General features: G+C 40.8%; 4 protein-coding genes across 6 annotated transcripts; 2 read left to right on the top strand and 2 right to left on the bottom strand.

Moving 5' to 3' along the window:
• The first annotated feature begins 412 nt into the window (after nt 1-412).
• mtrfr (mitochondrial translation release factor in rescue) lies at nt 413-1401 on the top strand. Its single transcript, XM_030738101.1, has 2 exons — nt 413-827; nt 1039-1401. The coding sequence occupies exons 1-2, from the start codon at nt 549-551 to the stop codon at nt 1267-1269; spliced, it is 510 nt and encodes a 169-aa protein (XP_030593961.1). The 5' UTR covers nt 413-548; the 3' UTR covers nt 1270-1401.
• A 1697-nt stretch (nt 1402-3098) lies between these two features.
• kmt5ab (lysine methyltransferase 5Ab) lies at nt 3099-10272 on the top strand. Of its 2 annotated transcripts, none has more exons than XM_030737846.1 (8): nt 3099-3223; nt 3400-3503; nt 6696-6843; nt 7012-7213; nt 7338-7425; nt 8985-9044; nt 9146-9336; nt 9720-10272. In XM_030737846.1, the coding sequence occupies exons 1-8, from the start codon at nt 3214-3216 to the stop codon at nt 9928-9930; spliced, it is 1014 nt and encodes a 337-aa protein (XP_030593706.1). In that variant the 5' UTR covers nt 3099-3213; the 3' UTR covers nt 9931-10272. The 2 variants fall into 2 exon arrangements, with proteins under 2 accessions (XP_030593706.1, XP_030593705.1); XM_030737845.1 differs by having other exon boundaries at nt 7006-7213; nt 9720-10265.
• Nucleotides 10273-11664: 1392 nt separating this feature from the next.
• rilpl2 (Rab interacting lysosomal protein-like 2) lies at nt 11665-14704 on the bottom strand. The gene is made up of 4 exons (XM_030738160.1): nt 14218-14704; nt 13987-14138; nt 12437-12559; nt 11665-12038 (listed from the first exon to the last, which is right to left on the bottom strand). Exons 1-4 carry the CDS (start codon nt 14509-14511, stop codon nt 12017-12019), a joined length of 591 nt encoding a protein of 196 aa, XP_030594020.1. The 5' UTR covers nt 14512-14704; the 3' UTR covers nt 11665-12016.
• A 2929-nt stretch (nt 14705-17633) lies between these two features.
• On the bottom strand, nt 17634-25031 carry LOC115785871 (RILP-like protein 1). Of its 2 annotated transcripts, none has more exons than XM_030737788.1 (8): nt 24583-25031; nt 22536-22686; nt 20674-20795; nt 20307-20582; nt 20026-20214; nt 18760-18905; nt 18580-18678; nt 17634-18435 (listed from the first exon to the last, which is right to left on the bottom strand). In XM_030737788.1, exons 1-8 carry the CDS (start codon nt 24871-24873, stop codon nt 18345-18347), a joined length of 1365 nt encoding a protein of 454 aa, XP_030593648.1. In that variant the 5' UTR covers nt 24874-25031; the 3' UTR covers nt 17634-18344. The 2 variants fall into 2 exon arrangements, with proteins under 2 accessions (XP_030593648.1, XP_030593649.1); XM_030737789.1 differs by having other exon boundaries at nt 20674-20792.
• Nucleotides 25032-25268: the final 237 nt, after the last annotated feature.

The following is a 25268-nucleotide window of genomic DNA, read 5'->3' as shown; positions in this document are numbered from 1 at the left end:
GTCCTGTAGAACCAGTTAAAATGTGGGACAGAAGGACAAGGAATAAGAGTGCTGTGCAGCCAGTCTCACATAAAGAGGAACATCTGGTCACCCTTTTCCTGCGCCAACCTCATACTCTGCCACTCCTGACTTCCTTGTGCGACACCACAGTTCCTCTCTTGGCGCCCTGCCATATGCTCTCTCTAGAGCCACTAAGACACAGTGCAGCGCCCTCTGACTTTCTCTAAACTTCTCCTTCATCACCCTCAAAACTTAAAGTTAAATAAAGAATAAAAACTAACTCGAAAAATAGATTAATCTACGAACAATGCACTCCTAAAGTGGCTAAGAGACACACGGTGGCGGTATTGAGTTAATACACCCGCTATTCAGGCCGCGAAGTAAACGCAACACCGGAAGTAATGAAAACAACACGGAACATAAACAAACGGTTTCCTTGCCCCCCCCCCCCCGAGATAACGCGGCTGTGGTACTTACACGCAGCCTAGTCTTTTGAATAAGGTAAATGAAAACTCTCCCTTTGGTAGCACTTGGTGTATTGTAATGTAATGTCAGCGTTTGTACCGATCACCAGCTTTGTGCGCAGTGCGTCCTGCCGGCTCACATGGAAAGGCTCCCCCCGCGTCCTTCAGCTGCTCACACCGAATCCCGCAGGACTCACGTGTGTTTTGGCAGCCGGTAAAAAGGACCTAATAAACCTTCCTGTCCTGGTTGAGGATGAGCTCGAAGAGCAGTTTGTGAGAGGATCTGGACCCGGTGGACAGGCGACCAATAAAACCAGCAACTGTGTTGTGCTCAAGCACATCCCCACTGGGATCGTAGTGAAGGTAAATTCTCTGAATGCGGCTGGATCAGGAGGAAAGCTGAGCTAAGTTCATTATTTGGCTGTTTGATCTGTTCTGGTGCCTTTTTCTCTCTTCGTCAGTATTTGCCTCAGTTAATAGTGAAATAGTGCCCAGCGCATATGACATACCTCGATATAATTTATCATTCTTGCCCATCAAAGTATTTTAATCTTGTGTACCTTCGCCTCTCCAGTGTCACCAGACCAGATCTGTGGATATAAATCGAAAACGCGCCCGAGAGATTATGAGGGAGAAACTCGATGTTGCGTACAAAGGAGACCTCAGTGAAGTTGTGTTGAAGAAGAAGGAGTCTGTGCTCAGAAAGCAAGAAAAGAGGAGGAAGGCCAACGAGAACCTGGAGAGAAAAAGACTCTTTAAAGACGCACTGGCTGCAGACTCCAAGCCTGGAAGTGACACTGTTTAAAATGCTGTGTAGAATATGCAGTGAGGACATGGATGCTTGAATGAGCCTGCATGCTGTGTCTGCAAAACCCAAAGAGGTGCTGTCAGCTGTATCAACCAGGCTTTTTATTTGTTTACCTTCATTCAGGCACAGTTGCAGTTTGTCATAAAAATAAATAAAATAAATTAAAAAACACCGGTACGTGTAATCAATTGTTCAAGAGTGTTTTCCAAAAATTATTAATGTGGTTTTAAACTTGAGGTCAAATGGGGTGCTATGCTTCTTTTACCTGTAGATTTATGTGGGACAAAGCATTTTAAGCCTTTGTCCCACTGTACCATATATTGAGAGAATGTTCCAAATTTTAGTTGTTTCTAGTTAACAAAACTCAACAAATTTGAGTCTCACAAGGAACGTGTCACTTGAAAAGAGATGAGATGATGTATGGATGCATTAATGCTGCAACCTAAAGCTGTTACCAGAACAGCAGCTCAAAAGGGGAATACATAAGTGAACCCATTGCAAAGGACCATAAAAACACACTTTTGCTTATATTTATACTGATTGTAGGAAGCTGAAAAAAAAATTCATTGAAATGAATTCCACTTGCTGGGTGCTTTATGAGGTACACATTGCCTGTACTGGTTGGAACCCCTTTCTACCCCAGAGCTGCTTTAATTCCTCATGGCATAGATTCAGCAAAGCACCACAAACATTCCTCAGGGATTTTGGTCCATATTGACATGATAGCATCACACAGTGGCTGCAGATTTGTCAGTTACACATCCATGATGCAAATCTCCACTTCCACCACAAAGGTGCTCTATTGAATTGAGATCTCATGACTGGAGTACAGTGAGCTCAACCAGTATGAGATGAACTGATCTTTGTGCCAAAACGTGCCACACAAATACTCTGTGCCTCACATTTAGTTTGGCTGGATCTGGTAGTTGTTGCCTTACAGCAAGAAGGTCCTGGATTCTCCTGGATCTACCATCTGGCCTTTTTGTGTGTAATTTGCATGTTCTCCCTGTGTCTATGTGGGTTCTCTCTGGGTACTCTGGCTTTCTCCCACATTCCAAAGACATCCAATTAATGGGTTTAGGTTAACTGATGATTCTAAATTGCCCATAGGTTTGAAGGGTTGTCTGAGTCTGTGTTAGCCCTGCAACAGACTGTCTAGGATGTACCCTGTTTCTTGCCTCATGGCAGCTAGGATAGGCTCCAGCCCCCCCCCCCCCCCCCCCCCAAGTGATCCTGAGATGGATGGATACTCCAGTTTACTACCTGCCAACATCATGGAAGCAGATGCTCTAAGCGTGTTAACTGCATATTTTTAACAGTACCTTTTACTTCCATTTATCACTAGATGTCAGCAAAATCCTCTTTGGCAAAATGTGGGTATTTGACCTCTTTTGCTTCTCTTCAGACTACTCTGCTGTATAGTACCTAACTGGAAATCCTGTCGGTAGTCTATTTAAAAGTTTTATTTAAAATGCAAACATCATCGTGCGCAGATGACGTCTTATTAAGCACATGTCTAGTTGTAATACCCAGGTAAAATTCATGGTTTCTAGCTCTGTGTTGCTGTCTTTTATCTTTGCTATATTGTTATATTTCCGTGAATTAAATTACGCTATTATTACTTTTTGTATTTGTAACTTCTTTATAGATAAACTGGTGAAACACGTTGTTTCCTGTTGCCATTAAAATAATCATCATTATCTTTTATTTAATTCAGGTTATGCCACCCAGATAAGTTTTTGCAGCTGCGGCCAATCAGGAAACTGCTTTCAAACCCAAGCCCCGCCCGTCTGTACTAACCAGCCAATGAGAAGCGCAGTAGCATTTTTAAATCCTCCACGCTCCCTTGTTTGTCGTTGGAGAAGTGGTGGGGAGTCCGTGGACACAGGACGGCATTTAACAGACTCTGCGGCCTCGTTAGATGTAATTTTATGTACTGACATGGCAAAAGGTAACGTTAACGTATTGTTTGAATTGTAGCTGACTGATAATGCTAGTCAGCGTAAAGAAAGGACCACGTTTGTTTAGATACACGTGGCTATTTACAAATAAAACTCAGCGGCATTTTGTCGTATTTTGCAGTTTAGAGAGCAAAGCTTGCATTAATTTATTTCTATGTTTGTGCAGGGAAGAAAAATGTGTTGAGAGCCGACAAAAAACCAGAGGACTCTGCTGAGCATACGGCAACTTCTCTGACTGAGACGAAGGAAAACAAGCCGAGAGATAACGAGGTAACGATGTCGTTCCCAACTTATGCACGGCCAAAGCAGGAAGCTCACATTTTGTGTTAACTCACCTGAAAGTTAATGTTGTTTTCACAAGGAGCAATGCCTTAACTTCAGCCTGCAAACGAACCCACGCAAGTTTAGGTTTGGAAAGAAAAGTTACATATGTAATTTTTTTTTTTTTTTTTTGTATTGGGGGGGGGTGTCTCTTAAAGAACACCAAGCAAGAGTAAAAGGCTGATTTACAATGCATATGCTTAAGAAATTGTGATTAAATTTACTCATGAGAGCAATATTTGGTCTGATTTTTTTTTTTTTTTTTTTTAAATATTTCTTTAAATGTCCATGCATCTCGCAATGATTTGGTTACTGAAACAGTTTTTTGTTTTTTTTAATGTTTATCAAATTAATACAGTCATTGTATTGTCATGGCAGAGATGCACATGTACTTCATGTTAACATCATTAATGGTACAAGGGCAGTGTTTTATTAGTGGATGTAGTGTTTTCAGATGGGCTGCTGTTTGTTTTTGTTTTTGTTTTTTGTTTTGAATTCTTCAGTCCTGCCTCAACTTATAGATTATTTTAAATAAGAATATACTCCTAATGATTTACCTAGTTAAATGAAACAAGCAAGTTAAGTTAGAGAAAGTCACGTGGCACAAGGTGAAATGATATTAAAGTACAGCCAGATGCTGTCAACTTTGCTCAGTAGCACAATACATGTACATTATGAACATAAAGCCATAGTCGTTATGTCAGTATAGTATTTTTAAGTGGTTTTTGACCAATGCAAATGTCCTCCCATGAGGTCCTCCAAAATCCCAACTGCACAATACTCAGCATGGATGATTTTGTGCACTGGTTGAATGCTGGTTGACAAGTGGACCAGAACAGGGAAGGGGGCAAAAACCAAAAACATCAAAGATTAGAAAATACAATATGAAAAGCACAGACAGCGGCTGCAGTGGGCAACTCGTTATTTTTAACAACAATTCAGCTCTTTGTGTGTTTATAACACGGTTCGTACGGGTGCTGGAAATCCTTGGATTTTAATATTGTCCTTTCAAGGTTTGAAAAGTGTTTGAATTTTTGGATAACGTGCTTGAAATTGTAACTTTTTTTTCCATTCGTCCATCCATTCGCATCCGCTCATCCTGTTCAGGGTCGCGGGGGGGCTGGAGCCTATCCCGGCTGTCATAACTTTTTTTTAATTAAAAAAAAAAAATAAATTGATTTGAAAAGTTCTCTTATGAAACAGAAATAAAATAAGTCGGAAAGTCTAAAATGAAAATTTCTCCGCCTGGGCCTGGCCTGCACATCTGTAGACGGTCTGTTTGTGACCCCGCCCCTCCCCCGAAGACTGAGAGCTGCCGTGTTAATGAGTGAGTGTTCGCAGGAAAACTGCGAATATCCAATTATGGATAAGACGAGTTCGGAATTATATTTAGGTCAAAAGTCACGCAACAAAATGTCATTCCGCGAGTGCAGCTAGTCATTCCTCGCGAGTAAATTCAACAACGTGAAACTCAGCAGGCGCGCGCACAAAAACATCGAGCACACGAGTGTTTGCTGCGCGCGCTGCTGCAGGTTCACGCTCTCGTGAGGAAAATTCATGAGAGAGAGATGTTTGGCACGTTTCACAGATTTTAGGGCAAAAATGAATCTACAGAAACTTAAATACGTGTATGTTTGCTACCAAAATTTCCAGAATTTTTCAACACCAGGATGTATTTTTATTCTTTCTATTAAATTAAAACAGGTGAAATTAAATATCATGAAAAAAGATCAAAATTTTCTTTGTACACTTTTTTTTTTGTGGGGAGTCTGAAAGAGTACTCTGGACAGTTTGAAAAATATTGAATGACCTCTTAATGCGTTTGAATTTACACCTGGAAAAAGTGTACAAACCCTGTCATAACTTTGCTCTTCTCTGCAGCTGTCTCATGGATCAACAACATTGCAAATAAGAGTAGCCTACAGACTGATTGTGCCACATATTTTTGGCACTGCCCCCATTTGACAACAGATGCTCTCTGTAGTTAGACGGGGTAATCCATGTGCTAACTTGGCTGAACCATATCACTCCCCTTTAGTATTGAGTTGTCAGAGGACCACATCAGTGGATTCTTGCGAGACCTCTGCTTGAGACACAAATGGAGAAGGGGGGAGAGGAAAAAAAAAAAAACTTAAATTGAAAAATTAATGCAATTAAAACCTAGACATGTGGCTCACAAAGATGACTTACATTTACTTTCAGCCATCCATTTTCTTTAGCTTATCCAATTCAGGGCCACAGGGTACTGCACCCTATCCCAGCCGCCACAGGGTGAGAGGCAGGGTAAACCCTGGATAGGTCGCTAGTCTGTCGCTGGGTTAGTAAATGAGGAAAAGTGTAAAGATACTTAGTCATCGTGTTCTGAACAGCTGACTGTGATGATTTTGGTGGCTCAAAGCATTTTACTCAAATGGTACTACTTCAAACTTTATGCCCCATTTTACAGTATGCACACAGTATGTCAAGACTGTGCATATGCTCCTGATTTATTTTAAGTTCCTGCACAGCCCCTCGCCACATTAGTTCTTCAAAATAATATTCAGTGCATTTATCTTAGAGACTTCCCTTTGCATAGTGAGTTTCAGTTTCTTCCTTCTGGACCAAGGTTTCTTGTCCCAAAGTGTAGAACAAGGTTTAAAATCAAATCATAGCTTTATTACTTTGAGTTACATGCTCAAAATTATCAGTAGTTTTTGCTTTCAGTGTTTTGTACTATGCTTATCTGCTCTGCTGTTTCTTTATAGAAAAAGTGCGTGTGAGGATGGATGGTTCACAAATGCTGACTACATCTACATGTGGGTACAAATAAAGGAACCATAACCCTGAAAATCTCAATTTAGTGCAGACTATTTGAGCTCCCCTTATATACATTATAAAGTAGGGACTGAGCGAGGAAGCAGCTGATTTGTGGACACAGTCACTGTTAAAGTTGGCAGGCAAAGCAGTGCAGTCTTTGCAATCTGTTCACTGTTTGTTCTGTTGGACTCAGCCGGATTAAAGCAATGGACAAAATCTGTTTTCTGTTCTCAAAAAGATCACAGTGCTGAATGTGCAACATGTCTCTAAATTTAGATGGTGTTTCTGAACAGTGATTAAAATGCCACACTTTATTTATTTTTTTCCTCCTTCCCTCTCTCTTAGGGTTGTAAAGGTAAAGTGCAGTCAATTCTCCAGAGTCTACAGAGTTCAAACAAGCAGAGATCCCCTCTGCGTGACAGCTCGAGCACGCTCATCCAGGAAGGAAATGATTTGGATTCAATTAAACCTGACATGCCAAGACTGAAAAAAGGTAAATACTTAAATTATACACGTAAGCTCTGAGTTACATGGCTGTTAACCTCTTTGTTCCTATATCATCAGCAAATCCACGTGACCCACACAGCTTTCCAGTGTATTTGAATGTTTACTGACCTATACTAAAAACAGCTTAAATATTTTTGTTTCTTCCAAGTTTTAGGCTCACCAAATGAAATTAAATCTGAAGTGTCCAAAGTGCAGAAGCCTGAAATGGCTTGTTACAGTCATGAAACAAGAGAACAGGAATCGGAGCAACCAGGACAGAAAGAATCCACGTCACATACAGTCAGGTCTGCAACAGAAGGCAAAGTCCCAGAATCCAAGTCTCGGAGCAGAAATCGACACAAGCCGGGAGCAAAAAAGTAAGTCCACAAAGCCAGCATGTCAGGCTTTTTTTTTTAAAAAAAAAAAAAAAAAAAAAAAAAGACATGGGCTCTTTCACATGAAGTTGCACAACCATAATCATTTATTACGCTCTTTCTTCAGGATGGAGAATAAAGCTTCTCAAAACAAGAAGGTCACAGACTATTTTCCCATCAGACGCAGTAACAGAAAAACTAAAATGGAGTTAAAGGTCTGTAATTTAAAAAAAAAAAAAAAAAAAAGCTTTAAAAGTAAATACAGCAGTGTGCAAAAGTCTTGAGCCCCCCCTCACTACTATATGATTTGCTTCCAAGGAGCCAGACTTTCCTCTCAAATTTTTTTTTCTTTTTTTTTGGTCTTGAGCAACAATTCTCCAGGCTTTCCAAGTCTGTCTTTAGACATTGGCTGCTTTTTCTCCCATTTTCAGTCCAGTTCTTGTACCTGATCATTTTCAAATGCACGATTGTTTTTTAAGCCACTGAACAGTGACCTATGAACCATTCAAGCATCAAAAGGGCATCTAACTCAAGACATGAGCCAGTGTTGTCTATACACAACTGACAAAGAGCCAATTTTAAGTTGTATCTTTAGGCACTTTGTTACTAGCAGTCTGTTGTAAAAACGCCTCATTTCCCATTTCTTTAGTTGAATCTTTGAAAAATGCCAAAGATAACAGACATAAAATGGTATTTTTGCACAGTGATTCCCAAAAAAATGCTACCTGAAGTTGATTAAGCTGTTAGCTGATAACTTGGCTTAACTCAGCATGGTGTGCAGTGTGTCCAAGTTTGTGGAGGACAAAAGTGACAGGCCTAAAAACTATTGCAGGTGAACAGTATCTAAAAGCTATGTCCTGAAAAGACCTGACGCAGGACCTGAGAGATGCATCTGGCACTTCAGTTGATCCACCTACTGTTCACTGAAGCCTCATCAGAAGTGGTCCAAACAGAAGCCCTTCTTTAGGGAGGGGAAATGGGGAGAAAAGGCTGAGGTATGCCACTTTACACAAGAGCTGAACTGAAAATAAGTGGCAACAGGACTTGTAGAGTGATGAATCCACATTTGAAATGTTTGGTTCAAACCATAGTTGGTATGTATGGAGGAAGTCAGATGAGAGGTACAACAGCAAGAGTTCATCTGTAAAACAGTGGGGGCTCTGTCATTGTTTTGGGACAGCATTTCAGCCAGTGGTTTTGGAGATCTTGTCAAAACTGAAGGAAACATGAACACAGAAAAGTACCTTCAGATTTTGATCCACCTGGAAAGTGTCTGATTGGCAATGGCTGCTTTTATTTATTTATTTATTTTTTTTTAAAAGCATGACAATTAAGCAGTCATGGATTGGCCTCGACAGAGCTCGGACCTCTGCATTGTTGAAGCAGTGTGGGATCATCTTGACAGAACAAAAGGCAGACAACATCCAAAGAAGAGCTTTGAATGTCCTTCAAGAAGCTGGGAGAAATATTCCTGAAGACTGATTTAAAGAAATGACAGGAGTTCAGGCTGGGTTGAAAAAGTTGGTCAATCCAAATATTGACTTTCAAGCTTATTAGAATTGTACAAACTCTGTTTTTGCCTTGTATACTGTATGTGTGTTTGCACATATTTCAGTATTGGCTGCAGTGATTGAAATATATTTCAAACATGCCCGCTTTCCCTAAGAAAGTGAACACAAGGGGTGGCTCAAGACTATTTCATAGTGTTGTACATAAAATGGTCTTGATGATCAAAAATTGTTAAAATTTTTTTTGATCCAATCACTGTTAACAGAGTGAGCAACACAGACACCTTGATGACCTGATAAAGAATGGCACTGAAGAAGGAATGCAGGTAACCTTTATCTTATCAGTCTTGTCACTGTGACATGATTCCTAAATGTTGGGAAAGCAACTGTCATCTGCTAATTCTGTGTTCATGTTCACTGTTAACAGGTCAAACACATAGAGGGCAAAGGGAGGGGGGTGTTTTCTGTCAGTGGATTCAAAAAGGGAGATTTTGTTGTGGAGTACCATGGAGACCTACTGGACCTGGCTGAAGCAAAAATCAGAGAGGCTCAGTACGCAGAGGATCCTCAAATGGGCTGTTACATGTACTACTTCCAGTACCAATCCAAAACTTACTGGTAAGTCCAAATGGCACCAGTCTACAACAGGTCTCACACCCATGTACACACAAAACCACCAAAGTCTGTAAGTTAATCATCTTTCCAATGAAATGATTAAGAGATCGGTATATTAATCTCACCATATACATATTTTTTTTTTTTTTTTTTTTTACATATTTTTATGAGACTGTGTAATTTTATACTTTTGGTATCTGATGTACATATTTTCTTTAGTTGCTCAACTCTAAAAATCACAAATTGTAGCTGTGACCTTTTTTTTTTTTTTTTTTAAGAACCATCAAAACAAGGCTGTTTACGCTTAGAGTGCGCATGTGTGTGTAGACATTTCTTTAATACCTGTCTTGTGTTGTGGCAGTTATATCTATATCTATATGTTGTAGCGTTGATGCCACAAAGGAAACAAGTCGCCTTGGAAGACTGATCAACCACAGTAAAACTGGAAACTGCCAGACGAGACTTCACCCCATCGATGGAACGCCTCACCTGATCTTGGTGGCCTCCCGAGACATTAAAGCGGACGAAGAGCTGCTCTATGACTATGGCGATCGGAGTAAAGCATCAATCCTGGCTCACCCTTGGCTCAAATACTGAAACTTTGACCTTTTTTATATGAATTTGTCCCCTCTGCTGTCCAGTTTCTCTTTATGGAAAAGATGTGATACTCGAGACTTGAAATCTTTTATTTTATGTAGAAGCTAAAGCTTCAACTCATGAAATGTTTTTGCAAAATTTTATCAGACTTTTATATTTTTACTAAATGTAGCAGCTTGAAAAGTAATTTTCTTTGTGAAGAAGGGGGGGTTGCACTGTGAAAGGAGTTTCCTTTAGTAAATGTCATTCTAGCTGATGTAAATTATTAACTGTGCTGTAAATTGAGGAATAAAGCAGTCTTCATTCCTGCTGTGCAATGATTAGTAGTGCATAAGATCTGAGAAAATAGATAAATATGGGTATGTATGTAGTATGTATGTAAACACTGATATGTTTACATACATTTTTTTTTAGTGCAGGTAGGAGATGAAAGGAAAAATACAAATATAGCGCACAGCTTTTAGCATTGATGTGAGTTTAATTTGAATATCTGCAAAGTTTTGAATTGACTTGATTCTGTGAAGTCAGTCTTGGTTCAAATTTATGATGTAAAATCAAAAAGACAGTGGTAGGAATATGCTTTATATTGATGTGTAAGTAACTGACTGATACAGCGAGTAGCTTTTCATTTCTTGAACGTCCATGTCAAAATACACATCCCGTGGTTGTGGAAAAGATGTTACTGTTTCTGAAAGGTTCAATTTTTAGTCGGCCTCAAGGAAAACAAAGAGAATGCTGAAATTCCAAAACTGGGTGAAGAGCTTGTACAACACATTATTAAAACCTGGAAGGGTGGTGAACTACCATCTCTGAGGAATTTAACTGAGTGATCGGCGATCCCTTAAATGTTTGGTGAAATGTGTTTAACAGTGAAAGTAAGAGCATTTCCACACATGCAGCGAGAACTCAAAGGATTCAAGCTGTGTAGCTTTAAGAAAACCACTTCTCAGTGAAGCTAATTGGTAAAAAGGCTTCAACTTGTTTGGGAGCAAAAGACGGGACCCTGCAGCAATGGAAAAAGGTCACATGGTCGGATGAGTCCAAATCTACCCTTTTCCAGAGTGATGGGCATCTCAGGGTAAGAAGGAAGATGAAGTGATGCACCCAGCATGCCTCGTGCCTAGCGTACAAGCCTGTGGAAGCAGTGTTATGATTTGCGTGGCTCGGGGACCCTGAGACATCATTTTCACACGTAAATTGTCCACCACAGAGTCCAGACTTAACCCCAAGAAGAATCTTTGTGATTTACTGGAGACTTTATGCAGTGGTCCAACTCTCCATCATTAATATGAGATCTTGGTGAAAAGTTGATGCACAATGCATCCACAGCGATCGCTTGGCATGTCACTAAAGCTAAAGGCAGTCTAGTGAAATATTAGAGTGTGACATTTTTTTCCATTTTCTCCTTTCACACAAAACAAAAGAAGTAAATAAGAGGACTGTAATAAGTATGTTTGTCTGTTTAAATCAATTAACATTTCAATTAAAATATTTGGCAAAAAAAAATTTTCCACGCCCTGCCGACTAAAGCCTGTGAACTGATGCTGTCGTTTGAGACCTGTGCATTAAGGAGTATTTTTGGGATGTGGTTGCGGCAGCTTGTTTATGCTGACATGAAATCGGAACTTGGAAAAATGTTTAACAGAAGCTTTTTAAATATTCAACATCACACAAATCACAAGTACTTTTGAAAAGGTAATAGCTTTTTTTATTTTTAGATTTTGGTTGGGTATTTTACTTTAACAACAGAGAGGTGAGTGCTGGAAATGTGCTTTGGGTTATGTGGCCAACATAAAAACCATTATTCACGTTTATAAATAATTTCATTTTTTTAATGTATTCAACATCACCAACACTTTTTAAATAATACTTTCCAGTTTCCTTTCCTTATTGTATTTTTACAGAATGAAGATATCTACTCTAAAAACATCTCAGGTTAAAAATATTAGTACAAAAACAGTGCTTAAAAGTGACAAATCCTTCTTAAAAAAAAAAAAAAAAAATTTGTGAAAGTACAAAAGTGGTAAAATTGTGCCGACAAATCCTGTTTGTCTCCTACATGGTCAGTTCTCGTGACAGCTTTTTCTCATTTTCGCCTGAATGAAAACCTATAAATAGAAAGGTTAGAGTTAGTGTAAGGAGCGTGGGTGAACACAGAGCATGCAGACAATGCTGAATCACGGGAGGCTGTGATTACTGACGGAAGCATTTCCACAGAGGCGCTCTCTCTCTCTCATTCACTGCTCAGACAAACATGAGCGTCAGCATGAATGTACTCAGTCACAAGTATATCATTAGGAGACAGGAGACAGGCTGTGAGAACAATCTCCCTGCTAGATTATTACAGCATCATGTGGTTGCTGCTCAAAATTCTTCTGAATCCTTTCTGTTTGAGGTTATAGTTTAAAACAAGACCTACTTTTACTTCCTTTTCACCACTTTCTTTATATTATTTTTAGTGTCTGTGCACACTTTGTTTGGTAACCCAACCCAGCTTGTTACTCACAGCTTGCCTATGGTCGTCTTCTCTTCTTTTGTGTCATTTATCGTGGCTGGTCTGTGCTCTGTAGCTGCCGGTGTCTCCAGATCCACCTCCACCATGGCTGGTTCAGCTTGCGGCAGAATCCCACTGCAGGACAACGTGCAGATTTGTGATCACTTGGGTCATTTTGTAAGACAGGCTGGCATTTAATGTACAAGCTATTATGAGATGTGACTGATCTTGTCACATGAAAATTACAACAAATTTTAAAAACAAACAACAGTGGTAATGAAATAAGAGGCTACTATAGTGTGTGTTTATGTTTTTGCGATAGCTGGCTAACTGTGCTTGATTTCACAATTACATTTGCCAAAGAACAAAAGTATGACAAATGATTACAAGTTACTCATATACACATTTTATTAGGTACATCTGTTCAACTGCTCTTTGACGCAGATATCTGATCAGCCAATCACATGGCAGCAGCTCAGTAGATTTAGGCATGCAGACATGGTCAAGAGCTGCTGATGTTCAAACTGAGCATCAGAATAGGGAAGAAAGGTGATTTAAGTGACTCTGAATGCCGCATTGATCACACTAGATGGGCTGGTCTGAGTATTTCAGAAACGGCAGATTTGCTGGGATTTTTCCCACACAGCCATCTCTAAGCTGAAAACGAGAAAATATCCAGTGAGCGGCAGTGCTCTGGGTTGATGCTTGAGGTCAGAGGGGAATGGCCTGACTGCTTTGAGCTGACAGGAAGGCAACAGTAACTCAAATAACCACTCATGACAACCAGGGTATCTCTGAACCCATGGCATATTGAACCTTGAAGCAAATGGGATACAGATCACACCTGGTGCCACACCTGTCGGCTAAGAACAGGAAACTGAGGCTAAAATTCACACAGGGTCACCAAAATTGGACAACCGAAGATTAGAAAAATGTTGCCGGTCTCGAGTTCTGCTGCAGCTTTTCAATGGATTGTTGCTGCCCACGTCCATCCCTTTATAACCACAGCATAGCCATCTTCTGATGGCTGCTTTCAGCAGGATAACACACCATGTTGCAACATGACAGCGAGTTCACTGTACTCAGATGGCCACTACAGTTACCAGATCTCAATCCAACAGAACATCTTTGGGATGTGGAGATTTGTGTCACAGATGTGCAGTAACTGTGTGATGTCATCGTGTCAATGTAGACCAAAATCTCTGAGGAATGTTTCCAGCATAAGAATTAAGGCAGTTCTGTAGACTAAAGAGGCTTCAACCTGGTACTAGCAAGCTGTTCCTAATAAAGTGGCTGATGAGTATATGCATTTATCCAAGGACTGAGTTAGGAGAACAGATATGGGAAATGGTGGCCATTCAACATACCAATCTCACACAGCATTATACAGCAGGCCTTCAATAAAACTTTTTTTTTTTTAACAAGCTTACAGTCGTTTGTTGGCACTGGTGCATTAGGCGTATAGCAGCTATGTGGTTCTGATATAAGTAAATAAAGGAAAACCATTATTTTATTACTAATGTACTTCAGTTTTATGCACTCTTAGATTTCACACTTGTTACCTCTTGTACAACTGAAGCTCCTCCTGAGCCACCATGAGCTGAGCCTTCAGCTGGTTCCTCTCTTGCAGCACCTCCTTCAGCTCCTGCATAGTGAAGCGGGGTCTGTTGGGGTCTGTCAAGTCCACCACCAGCTGGTTCGGTCCCGCTGTTTGCTGTAATTGAAGGCACAAAAGGCATATTTAAAAGACTGCTTCTATCAGGCTACAAACTGAACTACAGTGTCTAACTCACCGTGCCCGGCCTGGAGGAGCCCTCCTTGATGATCCTATCCAGCTCACTCTTGAGGTTGTCCCGCTCCATTTTCAGCTCCTCCAGAGATAAGTTGTACTTGTTGACCAGAGTCTCAAACATTTCCAACACACGGACTATCCTAAACTGCAGATCCGACACTTCTTCGCCACTGTTGCTGATTTTTAACAAATCTCTTCCGATTACGTACGAGATGTCATACACATCCTCGACAGTGAGCTCGAACGCGTCCTTCTCGAAAGCCCGAGCTGGAGACGACTCCTCACCAAACTCCATGACGCAGCGGGACGACTCTTTAAAACACCGAAATAAACTCAACTTTTACCCACCAACTACTACTTACAAATACTTAAATCTAACTCTTCCTCCCCTTTCTGGACTTCGGCTCAATACTCGCAGAGAGCGAAGGTGGCTAACTTCAGAGGAGCACTTCCCCCATCACTCACGCACCAATGGCGTGACTCGCAGGGCAGCAGAGGAGGGCAAAGTATCCTAGCGACAGGTGAGCGCAAAGATCGTGTATAAGCCGAGAGCGCTCACTCAGCTGTGGCCATCGGCCAGCGCAGAGCGTCGGTTTGCACAGAAAACAATGCAGTCTGTGAGTGAGGGATCATCCATCAAATTCTCTCTGAACCTCTCTCAATCAGGTACGTCTAAATCAGGTGAGAAAACGTGATTTAATTTTTTAAAAATTATTATTATTTTATGGGTGCTCGTTTGTTGATTTGGAGCTAAGCGTGTCACTCTGAATTTGACAGCAGCAAAAATACCTTAAATGTTATTCTTTTAGCCTGAAACTTGATTACTTTTCCTTATATGACCCTAAATACACAAACATACAGATATTTGTACAGGTGATACAAATGTTTGTACATTCAAGCTGTTCCAAGTTAAATTTGACCCGTATCTATGCTCCAGCATTGGTCAAATCAAAGAAAACAATTGTTTCAGGGAATCTTGAAACTGTATGTGTCAAGCCTGTGTGCATTTTTTATGGGACAGTGGTGACAGAGGAAACTTGATTGAGAACTGCCCGTGTTCCCACCACATTTGCTCAGGTTCCTGCAGAGACAGACATCTGCTGGTCTGAAGGATCATAAACAGTAAAACAACACAGGAGTGATCATACACAGATTAAAGGAACACTTTTTAATCAGAGTATAGCATCGAGTCAGTTAAACTTTTGGGACATTGATCTGATCAGTTAAGTAGCATTAGGGGTTATTAATCAGTTTCAGCTGCTTTGATGTTAATGAAATTACCAACAGGTGTGCTAGAGGGGCAACAACGAGACAACCCCCAAAACAGGAATGGTTTCACAGGTGAAGGCCACTGACATTTTTCCCTCCTCATCTTTTCTGACTGTTTTTTCATTGGTTTTGCATTTGACTAGGGTCAGTGTACCTACTGGTAGCATGAGGTGATACCTGGACCCTACAGAGGTTTCACAGGTAGTCCAACTCCTCCAGGAATGGCACATCAATACATGTTGTTGTAAGAAGGTTTGCTGTCTCTCCCAGCATATTCTCAAGAGCATGGAGGATATTCCAGGAGGCAGGCAGTTACTCTAGGAGACCTGGACAGGTAGAAGGTCCTTAACCCATCAGCAGGACCGGTATCTGCTCCTTTGTGCAAGGAGCAATAGGATGAGCACTGCCAAAGGTACAAAATGACCTGCAGGAGGCCACTGGTGTGAATGTCTCTGACCAAACAATCAGAAACAGACTTCAGGAGGGTGGCCTGAAGACCTGATGTCCTCGAGTGGGTCCTGTGCTCACTGCTTGGCACCATGGAGCATGATCGGTATTTCCATTGAATACCAGGATTGGCAGGTCCACCGCTGGTTCCCTGTGCTTTTCATTGATGAGAGCAGGTTCATCCAGAGCACATGTGACAGGCATAAAAGGGTCTGGAGAAGTCACAATGTTATGCTCCCTGTAATATCATTCAGCATGACCGGTTTGGTAGTGGGTCAGTGATGGTCTGGGAGGCATATCCACGGAGGGATGCACAGACACCAATGGCACCCTGACCGCCATTAGGTATTGGGATGAAATCCTTAGACCCATTGTCAGACCCTATGCTGGTCTTGGGTTCCTCCTGGTGCACGACAATGCCTGGCCTCATGTGGCGAGAGTATGCAGGCAGTTCCTGGAGGATGAAGGAATTAATACCATTAACTGGCCCCATGCTTGCCTGATCTAAATCCAAAAGAACTCCTCTGGGACATTATGTTTCAGTCAATCCGATACTGCCAAGTTGTACCTCAGACTGTCCAGGAGCTCAGTGATGCCCTGGTCCAGATCTGGGAGGAGATTCCCAGGACACCATCCGTCATGTCGTTAGGAGCATCCCCCCTAAAAGTTCAGCAAAATGTCAATATGTTCAGTTAATTAGTAATTGTAAATTGCCCATGAATGTGAGGTAGATGAAGTACTCGAGGTATATAGAATAAAGTTCTGAATGAATGTATGGTTAAAAGTGTGATTTGTAGTTAGAAGCTCTTTGAGTGGTCAGATTTAAAAGAACCCAAGGATGAGATCAACAGTGAGTGTAGGAAATGTGCAGCTCCCACACATACAAGGTTTCCTATCACTGCTTTGAATGCAGACTAGTTTGCAATAAGCAAATGTGTCCTGTGTTAAAATTGAATTAATACTGATAATTTTAGATGGTGGTTGTTTGTTTTTTTTTAATGTCAAAGAAGTAAGGATAGTGTTTAGCAGTTTTATAAGTTATACAACAGATACCAACAGTTCCAGAATTTATTTTCTTACCATTTTCACTTTAAATCTATTTAAATACTTTTGGCTGTTTTGTTTTCATGTCTTAAAGTTTAAAAAAAGGACACAATGTGACATGATGTTTTTCTCCCAAAACAAGTGTTCCTATAACCTGAAAAAATACACCCTCCCAGCGCTGTGAAACATTAAGGATTAATCACTCATGTATTAATATCAGGCTATTTATATTCTAAATTGATTGTAGACACTTCACAGATTTTTATATGTATGTATGTATGTGTGTGTATATATATATATAAATTTTTCTCTAAGCTCAATTCAAAATGGACCTAGACCACACTATGAAGGTATAGAATCTGCTAAAGTTAATGTAAACTCTGAAGTGTCTGGTTTTATGTTTTGAATGGAGAAAGATTTTTTTTTTTGTTCTAAATTTGCAATTAAAAAAAAAAATTATTTGGACAGAGATTAGCAGGTACATCAAGAGGAGCTTTTTTCTAGTTTTTCCTTTTTTGCGTTTTCCTGCTTTATTGTTGTAACAAATTACATAATATTAATAAGGTTATTATTAAATGAATAAATATGTTTAAGTGACACAACAAAAGTTTAAAAATAGAACTTTATTAATTTATTTTGAACAAATACTTTATCTGTGCATCCTGGCACATACCAGTAGTTGTATTCATATAGTATTCATTAATGATGGAATATACTTCTCCTGGAGATTGATTTCCAGTGTACACCTCAACACTTGGTGCCAGGCTGTAGTGATCGGCAGAAACGCCTTTACATGATGAGCTCATCCAGTTTCTCAGTGGAGAATAAAGGCACATGATCATCTGCACCTTGATCCCACACTCGGGCAACTGAGCCACAATTTCCCATCAGATACATCTCAGCATGAACCAGACAAGATGTTCAGTTTATAGGCTCAACAAATATTGTGCATATACCATATGTGTTTGGATCAAGCCATGCAATAAGAAGCTAATCAAAAGTATCTGACATGTGCAGCATCAACACTTTCCCTTGGTAGATCTGCATAAAGTGAAGCACTCACAAGTGGTGACCTTAAAATATGAGCTGATAACACCTGAGAATGTCCAGGTATGGCCATTTGTCTCACATTTAAACTGCTGAAGTTTATGTAAAGCTCAAACTAGAAAAAAAAATAAAAGCAAGTACTATCATAAAAGTTGATATCAGTGGTTAAATAGCCACAGTTTTCAATGTAAAAACCACAAGATAGGTTTAGTTTTCAAAAACTGATGATTGGAGCTGTTAAACCCATTTGTAAATGTGGAGGTTAGAAAACTGGCGTTGAGATGGCATGGTTTAAAAAAAAAAAAAGTTTTAAACTCAAAGTCATACGAAGGAAAGTCTTCTGATCGGCAACAATGTGGGATCGTCCGTGATCAAACCGGCTGCCACCATTGGCATAATGGCTGTAAAGATCCTGTCCAGAGAGGAGAAGACAGAAAACACAGAACACGTGAAAAGACTGTGTGACATCAGCATTACAAGTCAGGGTATCCAAAGTGAACAAAGATACTGATATGTCAAACAGGAACAGGAAAACCTTCACAAACTCATTACTCACAAGCGTCTTATTCCTGATTCACGCTGATCAGTAGGAGGCAAGGACGGAGGAGGAGACGGAGTAGAGACAATGGGACTGGTGTTCTCCTCAAGCTCATCACTGAATGATGAGAAGAAGGTTAATATCAGCTTTTGTATCCCACGTTTAGTTAAATCTTACACCTTGTGAGGGAACTCATACCTTTTATAGTATGCTAGCTCCTCCTGCAGAAAAAAAACTTGGGCTTTGAGTTCATTTTTCTCCTGCAGGACGTCCCGCAGCTCCTGCAGGGTGAAACGAGGCTTGTCCGACTCCTCCTCCTCTGGCTCTGCATCGGGCGATCCATTCTGCATTCAAAGCAAACATTCGCTTTTTTTCTCCTGCACAGCTTGAAAACACAGGTACTATAAAATGAAGGAGGTTAGATGTTTTGTTGAAGTTAAACTGATTTGTTCCAGCTATGAACAAGGGAGCCTTCACAGTTTTAACCACTTTTGAAGTTTCCTGTATGTTTAACAAAAAGAAACAGGTAATGTCTGACCCCATCGCTTTAAGCAAACACTACATGACAAAGTTTGTCTATTCTGCTCCCTCTGAGCTGACTGATTTGTCTGGCATTGTGATATGAATATACAAACAGTTATACTGTTGGGAATGAAGTCTTCATCCAGCTGTACATCACTTCAGGGATATTTGCACTTCCAGTGTTTGCTCATTTTCGGCACCCCTGATGGCGCAGCCAGTGACGAAAAGTGGAGGAGCTATTTTTACCTCAACTCTGCTCCACCCTTAAAACTCTGGCAATACCAGTCTCTTGGCATGACTATGCACGAGTGCTGACTCAAAACAGCATTTCTCAAACCCTTGCTGACACGCCTCATTTCAGAAGCTGAAATAATTTCATGCCCCACACCTCAATTTTTAATAATCACTAACTCTCTACTGGGACCAGGTAGCAGCAGCCTAAGTAGAAAAGCCCAGAACCTCCCTCTCCCTCCAGCTCATCCAGGGAAACACTGAGGTGCTCCCAGGTCAGTCTTGAGACATAATCTCTCCAGCATTTCATGGTTCTACCTCAGGGCCTCCTCCCAGTAGGACATGTCTGGAACACCTTTCCCAAGAGGCATCCAAGTAAGATGCCCAAACCACCTCAGCTGACTTCCTTTGACGTGGAGGAGTAATGGCTCTACTCTGAGCCCCTCCCAAATGACTGAACTCTTCACCCTGTCTCTGTGGGAGAAGCCAGCCACCCTTTGGAGGCAGCCCATTTCTGCTGCTTGTAGTCGCAGTCTTATTTTTTTTGGTCACTACCTAAAGCTCACAACCAGGGTAGGAATGTAGATTGACTGGTAAATCAGCAGCTTCACTTTCACACTCAGCTCACTGCTTAATAAGGTGGGCCTCTGCCCACTGTAAGACTGTAACACAGTAACAGTGGATATATAAGAATGTATGCGTCAACATTACCAGTAACAATGCTGTTGAAGTCTCCTCTTCATTTCCCTCTTCCTCATTATCCTCTCTGTTTGCTGACTTTGGGAGAAAGGGAAGACTCTTGTCACACTCAAAGCAGTTTTCCATGAAGTCTGGGTCTCCTCCACACTCCACCCACACCGAATTTGGTTTTAAGGAGTTAGAAAGTGCTGCTGCTGAAGACTGAATTTGTGACACAAAATAGCCACTTAGGCACAGCCAAATGATCCACAAATGGTTCTGACACCTGCTAAAGATAAGGTATTTTTTCTTACAGTCCTCAGTGGTGGTGTAGGTGAAGGAATCTCAGAGTTTGGCAGAGGCAACTCTTCTATTTCAGCAACTTCTCTCTCTAGTTCCAACTCCCGCAGCTCCTTTTTCAGCCTCGTGACCTCCAGCCGCAGAGCCCCTAGTTCCTGGTGGTGTGTCTGGGCTGCAGCCTCCAGCTCAGCCCTCTGCTGAATCAGGGTCTTGCCCTGAGCCTCCATCACACCTGTCCTGTGAAGAAGCTCCTGGTTCATCCTTATCAGCCGATGCTGCTGCAACTGGAGCTGTGGTTCAGAGAATTTGCTTTATGGATCCTGGTGGAAAGTAATTTTTACATTACATTTTTTCTCAGAGACTAGTATTTTAAATCCTCACCGCCTCGACATCCTCATTTCTTAGTGTCAGCTCACGATCTTTAGCCCGGATTTCATCTCTCTGTTTATCCACCAAGTCTTGAAGTTTCTTCATCACTTGTTTTTCTTTCTCTGACATTCCTGCTGTAATCCAAATAAATAAATTAATGTTCACAGAGGGGATATATAAGCATTCAAATAAATATAGTAGATCAGGTTAAAAAAAAAAAACAGAAAACAGTGAAAATCTGCAAACTGGTAGATTATTTGTTGTTCTTTCATATTTAAAAAAAAAAACTACAACATTGAAACAAATGTTATTTGGCCCGAACTATGCATATAGTTTATTTATGTTTATTTGAGACAGATAACTTTGTAGTACAAAAATCAGCCTGTGTTTTATTGATCGACCAAAGCCCAAGTTCAGCAAAATCAAAAGAGATGGTGATGCTGAAATGTAGCAATTTTTGCATTTTCTTTTTTTTAAACTTGGGTCCTTTTTTAATCTGTTTCAGTCAGATTGTGTGTATCTTGGTTTTAAATGAAATTAAAAAAAATTTACCAGTATGTAACAACAAAAAAAAAAAAATAAAAAAATAATGTCCAACAAATTATAAGAAACTGTCAACAGGGCAAAAAAAGATTTGATGTGTAAAATGGGAAAACACCTCTAAAAGCTGCTAATTTTCAGGCTTGGGATTCAAGAAACTAAAAGCACCATGTACTTATTTTTTGGGGCAGAGGAGTCACTTTCCATTTCTCTGTAAGCAGTGTGTGTGTGCTGCAGCTCTGCCTGTAAGTATAGCAGCAGCAGCCACCATGAGTTTCACACAGAGCTATATTTTAGTCTGATTCAAAAATAGTCTTTCATAGAGGCTCCCGTCTCTCTGCACAGCCTACTTTATTATGCAGCATTTACTGTACAGCTCCATGTGACTGCACAGGGTGAGTGCGTGTAACATACCGCAGATTGTTATGAATATGAAACACATGAATTCTCAGCCAAGACTGATCTAATTAAGAGTCAGAGTAGAGTTGTTACAGTTTTGCCATTTCTAATTAGCTTCTTTGTAATTAAATTTCATTTGAGTTTTTGTTTTCAATTTACTTTAGTTTCAACTAGTTTCCAGAGTGGATTTTCTTTTCCATTTTGGTTGTTTTTTTTTTTATTAGTTTTGTTTAGTTTTTTTTTTTTTTAATTATTGTAATATGAAGGGTATTCGTCAGGAGCAGATTTAAGAAAGTCCATCCACCCTGGACAGAGTTAACTGCTAACTGCTGAATGTTCCAACAGAAATCAAGTCTCATCAGACTAGGCAGCGTTTTTCCAATGTTCTGTTGTCTAATTTTGGTGAGCCGATGTGAACTGTAACCTCAGTTTACTGTTCCTATTCGGTGTGGTCTTCTGCTGCTGCAGTCCATCTGCGTGAGATGCTCTTCTGTATACCTTGGTTGTAACACGTGGTTTGCACAGATGTACGAACCACAAACCGGTGCTCTTTCATTCCCAAACGTTAAAGCCATCAAAGTAAACAACCATTTTTAATGTATAACAGCGCGCGGATGAAGCGGCAGATTGCCTTCATGCAGAATTTTTGATGACACAGACAAAAACAAACCACCAAACAATCTGTGTAACAGGTCAGCTGGTGGATCTCTATCATTGTATGATTTAAAAATTATATTTCACAGCATTTCCTGTAGGGTGCAAACTGTTCATTCATTATTCCACCAGAAAAGCTGAAGAAATCTTAGAAAGAGCTGACAAAACACTAAGATGCAAAAACAAACCGACTGTTGTGTCAATAAACAAACGCGATAAAAACTCTCAGCCAAAGTTCATGTGTTAATCTCTGGCTGAGAGTTCTCCTCCAGTCGACTCACCCTCATGCTTCTGCAGGTCTTCCTCTGTGACTGGGGACTCTTTAAGAGAAAGGCTCACCAGCAGCCTCTTGTTCTCTGCCTGAAGCTGAGCGATTTGAGAAAGCAGGTCCTGGACTTCTCCTCTCCAAACATCCTCCAGCAGCTCCAACTCCTGAGCACAAAAAGGAGGAAACCTCAGATAGAGTTCTGGAGCCATTAATACTGCAGGGGAAAAAGGAGCAAGGCATAATAGAAATTTTCTTTGTTCCTTTTATCAAAGTACAAGTAAGGACGGATCAAACTTATCTTACCATAGATGCCACCGCCTATGCCAGCACTGAATCAAAATAAAGTCTAACTTGCAGCTAAATTTAGCAATAAGGAAATACTTTTGATTTTAGCCCTGATTCACCATAATATCGTAAACATCCTGACTTCGAATAGACATTGCCAAGAACTGGGCCGAATCAGAAGAGAAAACAGCCTTTGTGCATCCAAAACGATGAGCTGAGGAACAGATGAGTGGAAATTAGCTGTAGGTGTGGAAATGAGTGTGATTGTCTGTCTGTGTGAGCTCTGTGGTGCACTGGCCACCTGTCCATGGTGTGTCCTGCCTCTTGTTCAGAGTCACATGGGACAGACTATAGCCCCCCCATGACCCTCAAACATGGATAAACTTCAGAAAATTGATGTTTGGATGCATGATATTGGTCATCCATAGTTGTACCTCCTCCTTTAAATATGTGTAGCTTGCTCTTTTTGCCTATGGTGAGCATAGCCACCACAGAGTAAATTGTGCCATGGACACACACACACACACACACACACACTGCATCCAATAAAGAAACTTTTTTGTGGGACCATTTCTCTATGACCATTATCTCCTCATGGACATTTTAACAGCACAACCACCCATTTGAATTGCACTTATATAGTGCTTTTCCATTCTAGCTGACTGCTCAAACTACTTTCTATTACAAGGCTCAGTCTCTCACACTCACTCACGCACACACACACACACACACACACACACACACACACACACACACACACACACACACACACAGTCCTGTCTGTCTAACATTCACGGGCACACACTCACTCTGATGAATGCATCCAGGCAGCAATTTGGTGTACTTTGATATGCAAACTGGAGGAACTGTGTATTTCTGTACTGGCAGTCTGAACCTGCTTCAGGAAACTATATGAGTGAGTGACCAAAACCACTATTTGGCCTGCAGCAACACTGTAAGGAACAAAATTAATTCTGTCGTCACTCCAATGCAAGTAATTGTTTCAACCTTATAAAAAATTGGGTGGTGCTGCCACTGCTTACAACACAGTTTCTTCACTGAAACAAACTTTTATGTTTTTCTTGTAAAGTTATTTGTGCAAAATTACGACTCCCCAGGTTCTGTATTTTTTAACCTAATGGGCCTAATTCACTGCTGTAGAAAACTGAAATATGGGGCTGGGTGAAACCAGCAGCACATCTGGTTTTATTGCTTCCAAAGTCTGTAGTCAAAATGATCAAGTATGCACCTATGTGTGTCTTAAAAATCTGGTTTTGTTATTATGCACTGTAAGAAGTTGTCTTCAGTGCTTGAATCTGTTGACAACGTGCTATAAATTAGTAATGTAATGGGTGAGAAGTGTTCCAAGAAGTAAGGTATTAGTGTGTAGCCTGGTTAAATACATTGTTTATCATATTACAGTAATCTAATGTGACCCTAAGTGAAAGTGTGATTTAGAAAAAAGGGCTAAAAGGGGTCACTGATTATTCAGGTAGTGACTGAAGCAATGATGGTGTTAGGTGGGTGAATTTTAAGCATCTCCAAATTTTTGTAGCTACATTATTGCCACTTCTTTCTTTTTTTCACCCACACCACCCAAAAACCTGGATTATGAAATGTGAAGTGTTGCCATCTTCCACTCACCTGACACGGCCTCATAAGCAGGTAGAACTAGGGACATCCACAGTTCCACCTGCCTCTACTTCTAGGTTGTGACAGGAACACACACACACACACACACACACACACACACACACACACACCTACCTACCTACCTTCTGGTGCTTCCTCTCCTGTTCGTGTCTGTCGCTCCGCTCCTGCCGCAGCCTATCCAGCTCCCTCCGCAGCTCCTCGGCCTCTTGCCCGGTGGATCCGCGGCCCACCAGTGCCTCCAGAAGCTCTAGGACACGCACCACTCGGGGCACCAATCCGACGAGAGTGTCGCACCCAAACCTGTCTATGATCCGCTCAAACTCCTGGCCGAGCACCGCTGCTATCTCATACACATCCACAACCGTGAGCTCCGCCGCGGGTTTGTCCAACACCGACACAGCGTGGCTCTCCATGCCCGTGCTCTGCTTTATCTACAACTCAGAATTTCTACATATCTTCACGTCCTCCGAGAAATCTCACATCTGAAAGACGAGTTTACATAAGGTAGCAAGAGCCTGAACACACAATGTCTGTTCCAGTTTGTTGACAGTTTAAACTTTCTCTGCGCACCTCTGATGGCGCGTTCACATACCCGCTAAAACTCGTACATGTCACTATCAACGGTAATACGTAACGCCTTTGCATGTTATCAGACATAAAATAGAGACATGGCACTCCGAGAAACCGGAATTGAAATGTTTGGGGGCAAACGTATAACTCAAAATCCCTACTTTGGCGCAAAGTCTGCCTTTGATTTGGACATTGGAATTAAAATTAATTTAGGCAATGCATAGTTGGGTGTGGAGTG

This window comes from Archocentrus centrarchus, chromosome 9, assembly GCF_007364275.1.
Source record: "Archocentrus centrarchus isolate MPI-CPG fArcCen1 chromosome 9, fArcCen1, whole genome shotgun sequence".
NCBI lineage: Eukaryota > Metazoa > Chordata > Actinopteri > Cichliformes > Cichlidae > Archocentrus > Archocentrus centrarchus.
The sequence above is the reverse complement of the archived record's forward strand: the minus strand, read 5'-3'. Positions and strand labels throughout refer to the sequence as shown.

Excerpts from the sequence above, each read along its gene's own strand:
- mtrfr (XM_030738101.1), top strand. The coding sequence starts at position 549 with ATGTCAGCGTTTGTACCGATCACCAGCTTTGTGCGCAGTGCGTCCTGC. Across the intron at positions 828-1,038 it reads CCACTGGGATCGTAGTGAAG|TGTCACCAGACCAGATCTGT; the intron begins GTAAATTCTCTG and ends TCGCCTCTCCAG.
- kmt5ab (XM_030737845.1), top strand. Across the intron at positions 7,426-8,984 it reads AAACTAAAATGGAGTTAAAG|AGTGAGCAACACAGACACCT; the intron begins GTCTGTAATTTA and ends CACTGTTAACAG. Across the intron at positions 9,337-9,719 it reads TACCAATCCAAAACTTACTG|CGTTGATGCCACAAAGGAAA; the intron begins GTAAGTCCAAAT and ends TATATGTTGTAG.
- rilpl2 (XM_030738160.1), bottom strand. The coding sequence starts at position 14,511 with ATGGAGTTTGGTGAGGAGTCGTCTCCAGCTCGGGCTTTCGAGAAGGAC. Across the intron at positions 12,560-13,986 it reads GAGCTTCAGTTGTACAAGAG|TGGGATTCTGCCGCAAGCTG; the intron begins GTAACAAGTGTG and ends GTTGTCCTGCAG. Across the intron at positions 12,039-12,436 it reads AAGACGACCATAGGCAAGCT|GTTTTCATTCAGGCGAAAAT; the intron begins GTGAGTAACAAG and ends TTCTATTTATAG.
- LOC115785871 (XM_030737788.1), bottom strand. The coding sequence starts at position 24,873 with ATGGAGAGCCACGCTGTGTCGGTGTTGGACAAACCCGCGGCGGAGCTC. Across the intron at positions 20,215-20,306 it reads CTACACCACCACTGAGGACT|TCTTCAGCAGCAGCACTTTC; the intron begins GTAAGAAAAAAT and ends TCACAAATTCAG. Across the intron at positions 18,436-18,579 it reads GAATCAGGAATAAGACGCTT|GATCTTTACAGCCATTATGC; the intron begins GTGAGTAATGAG and ends CTCTCTGGACAG.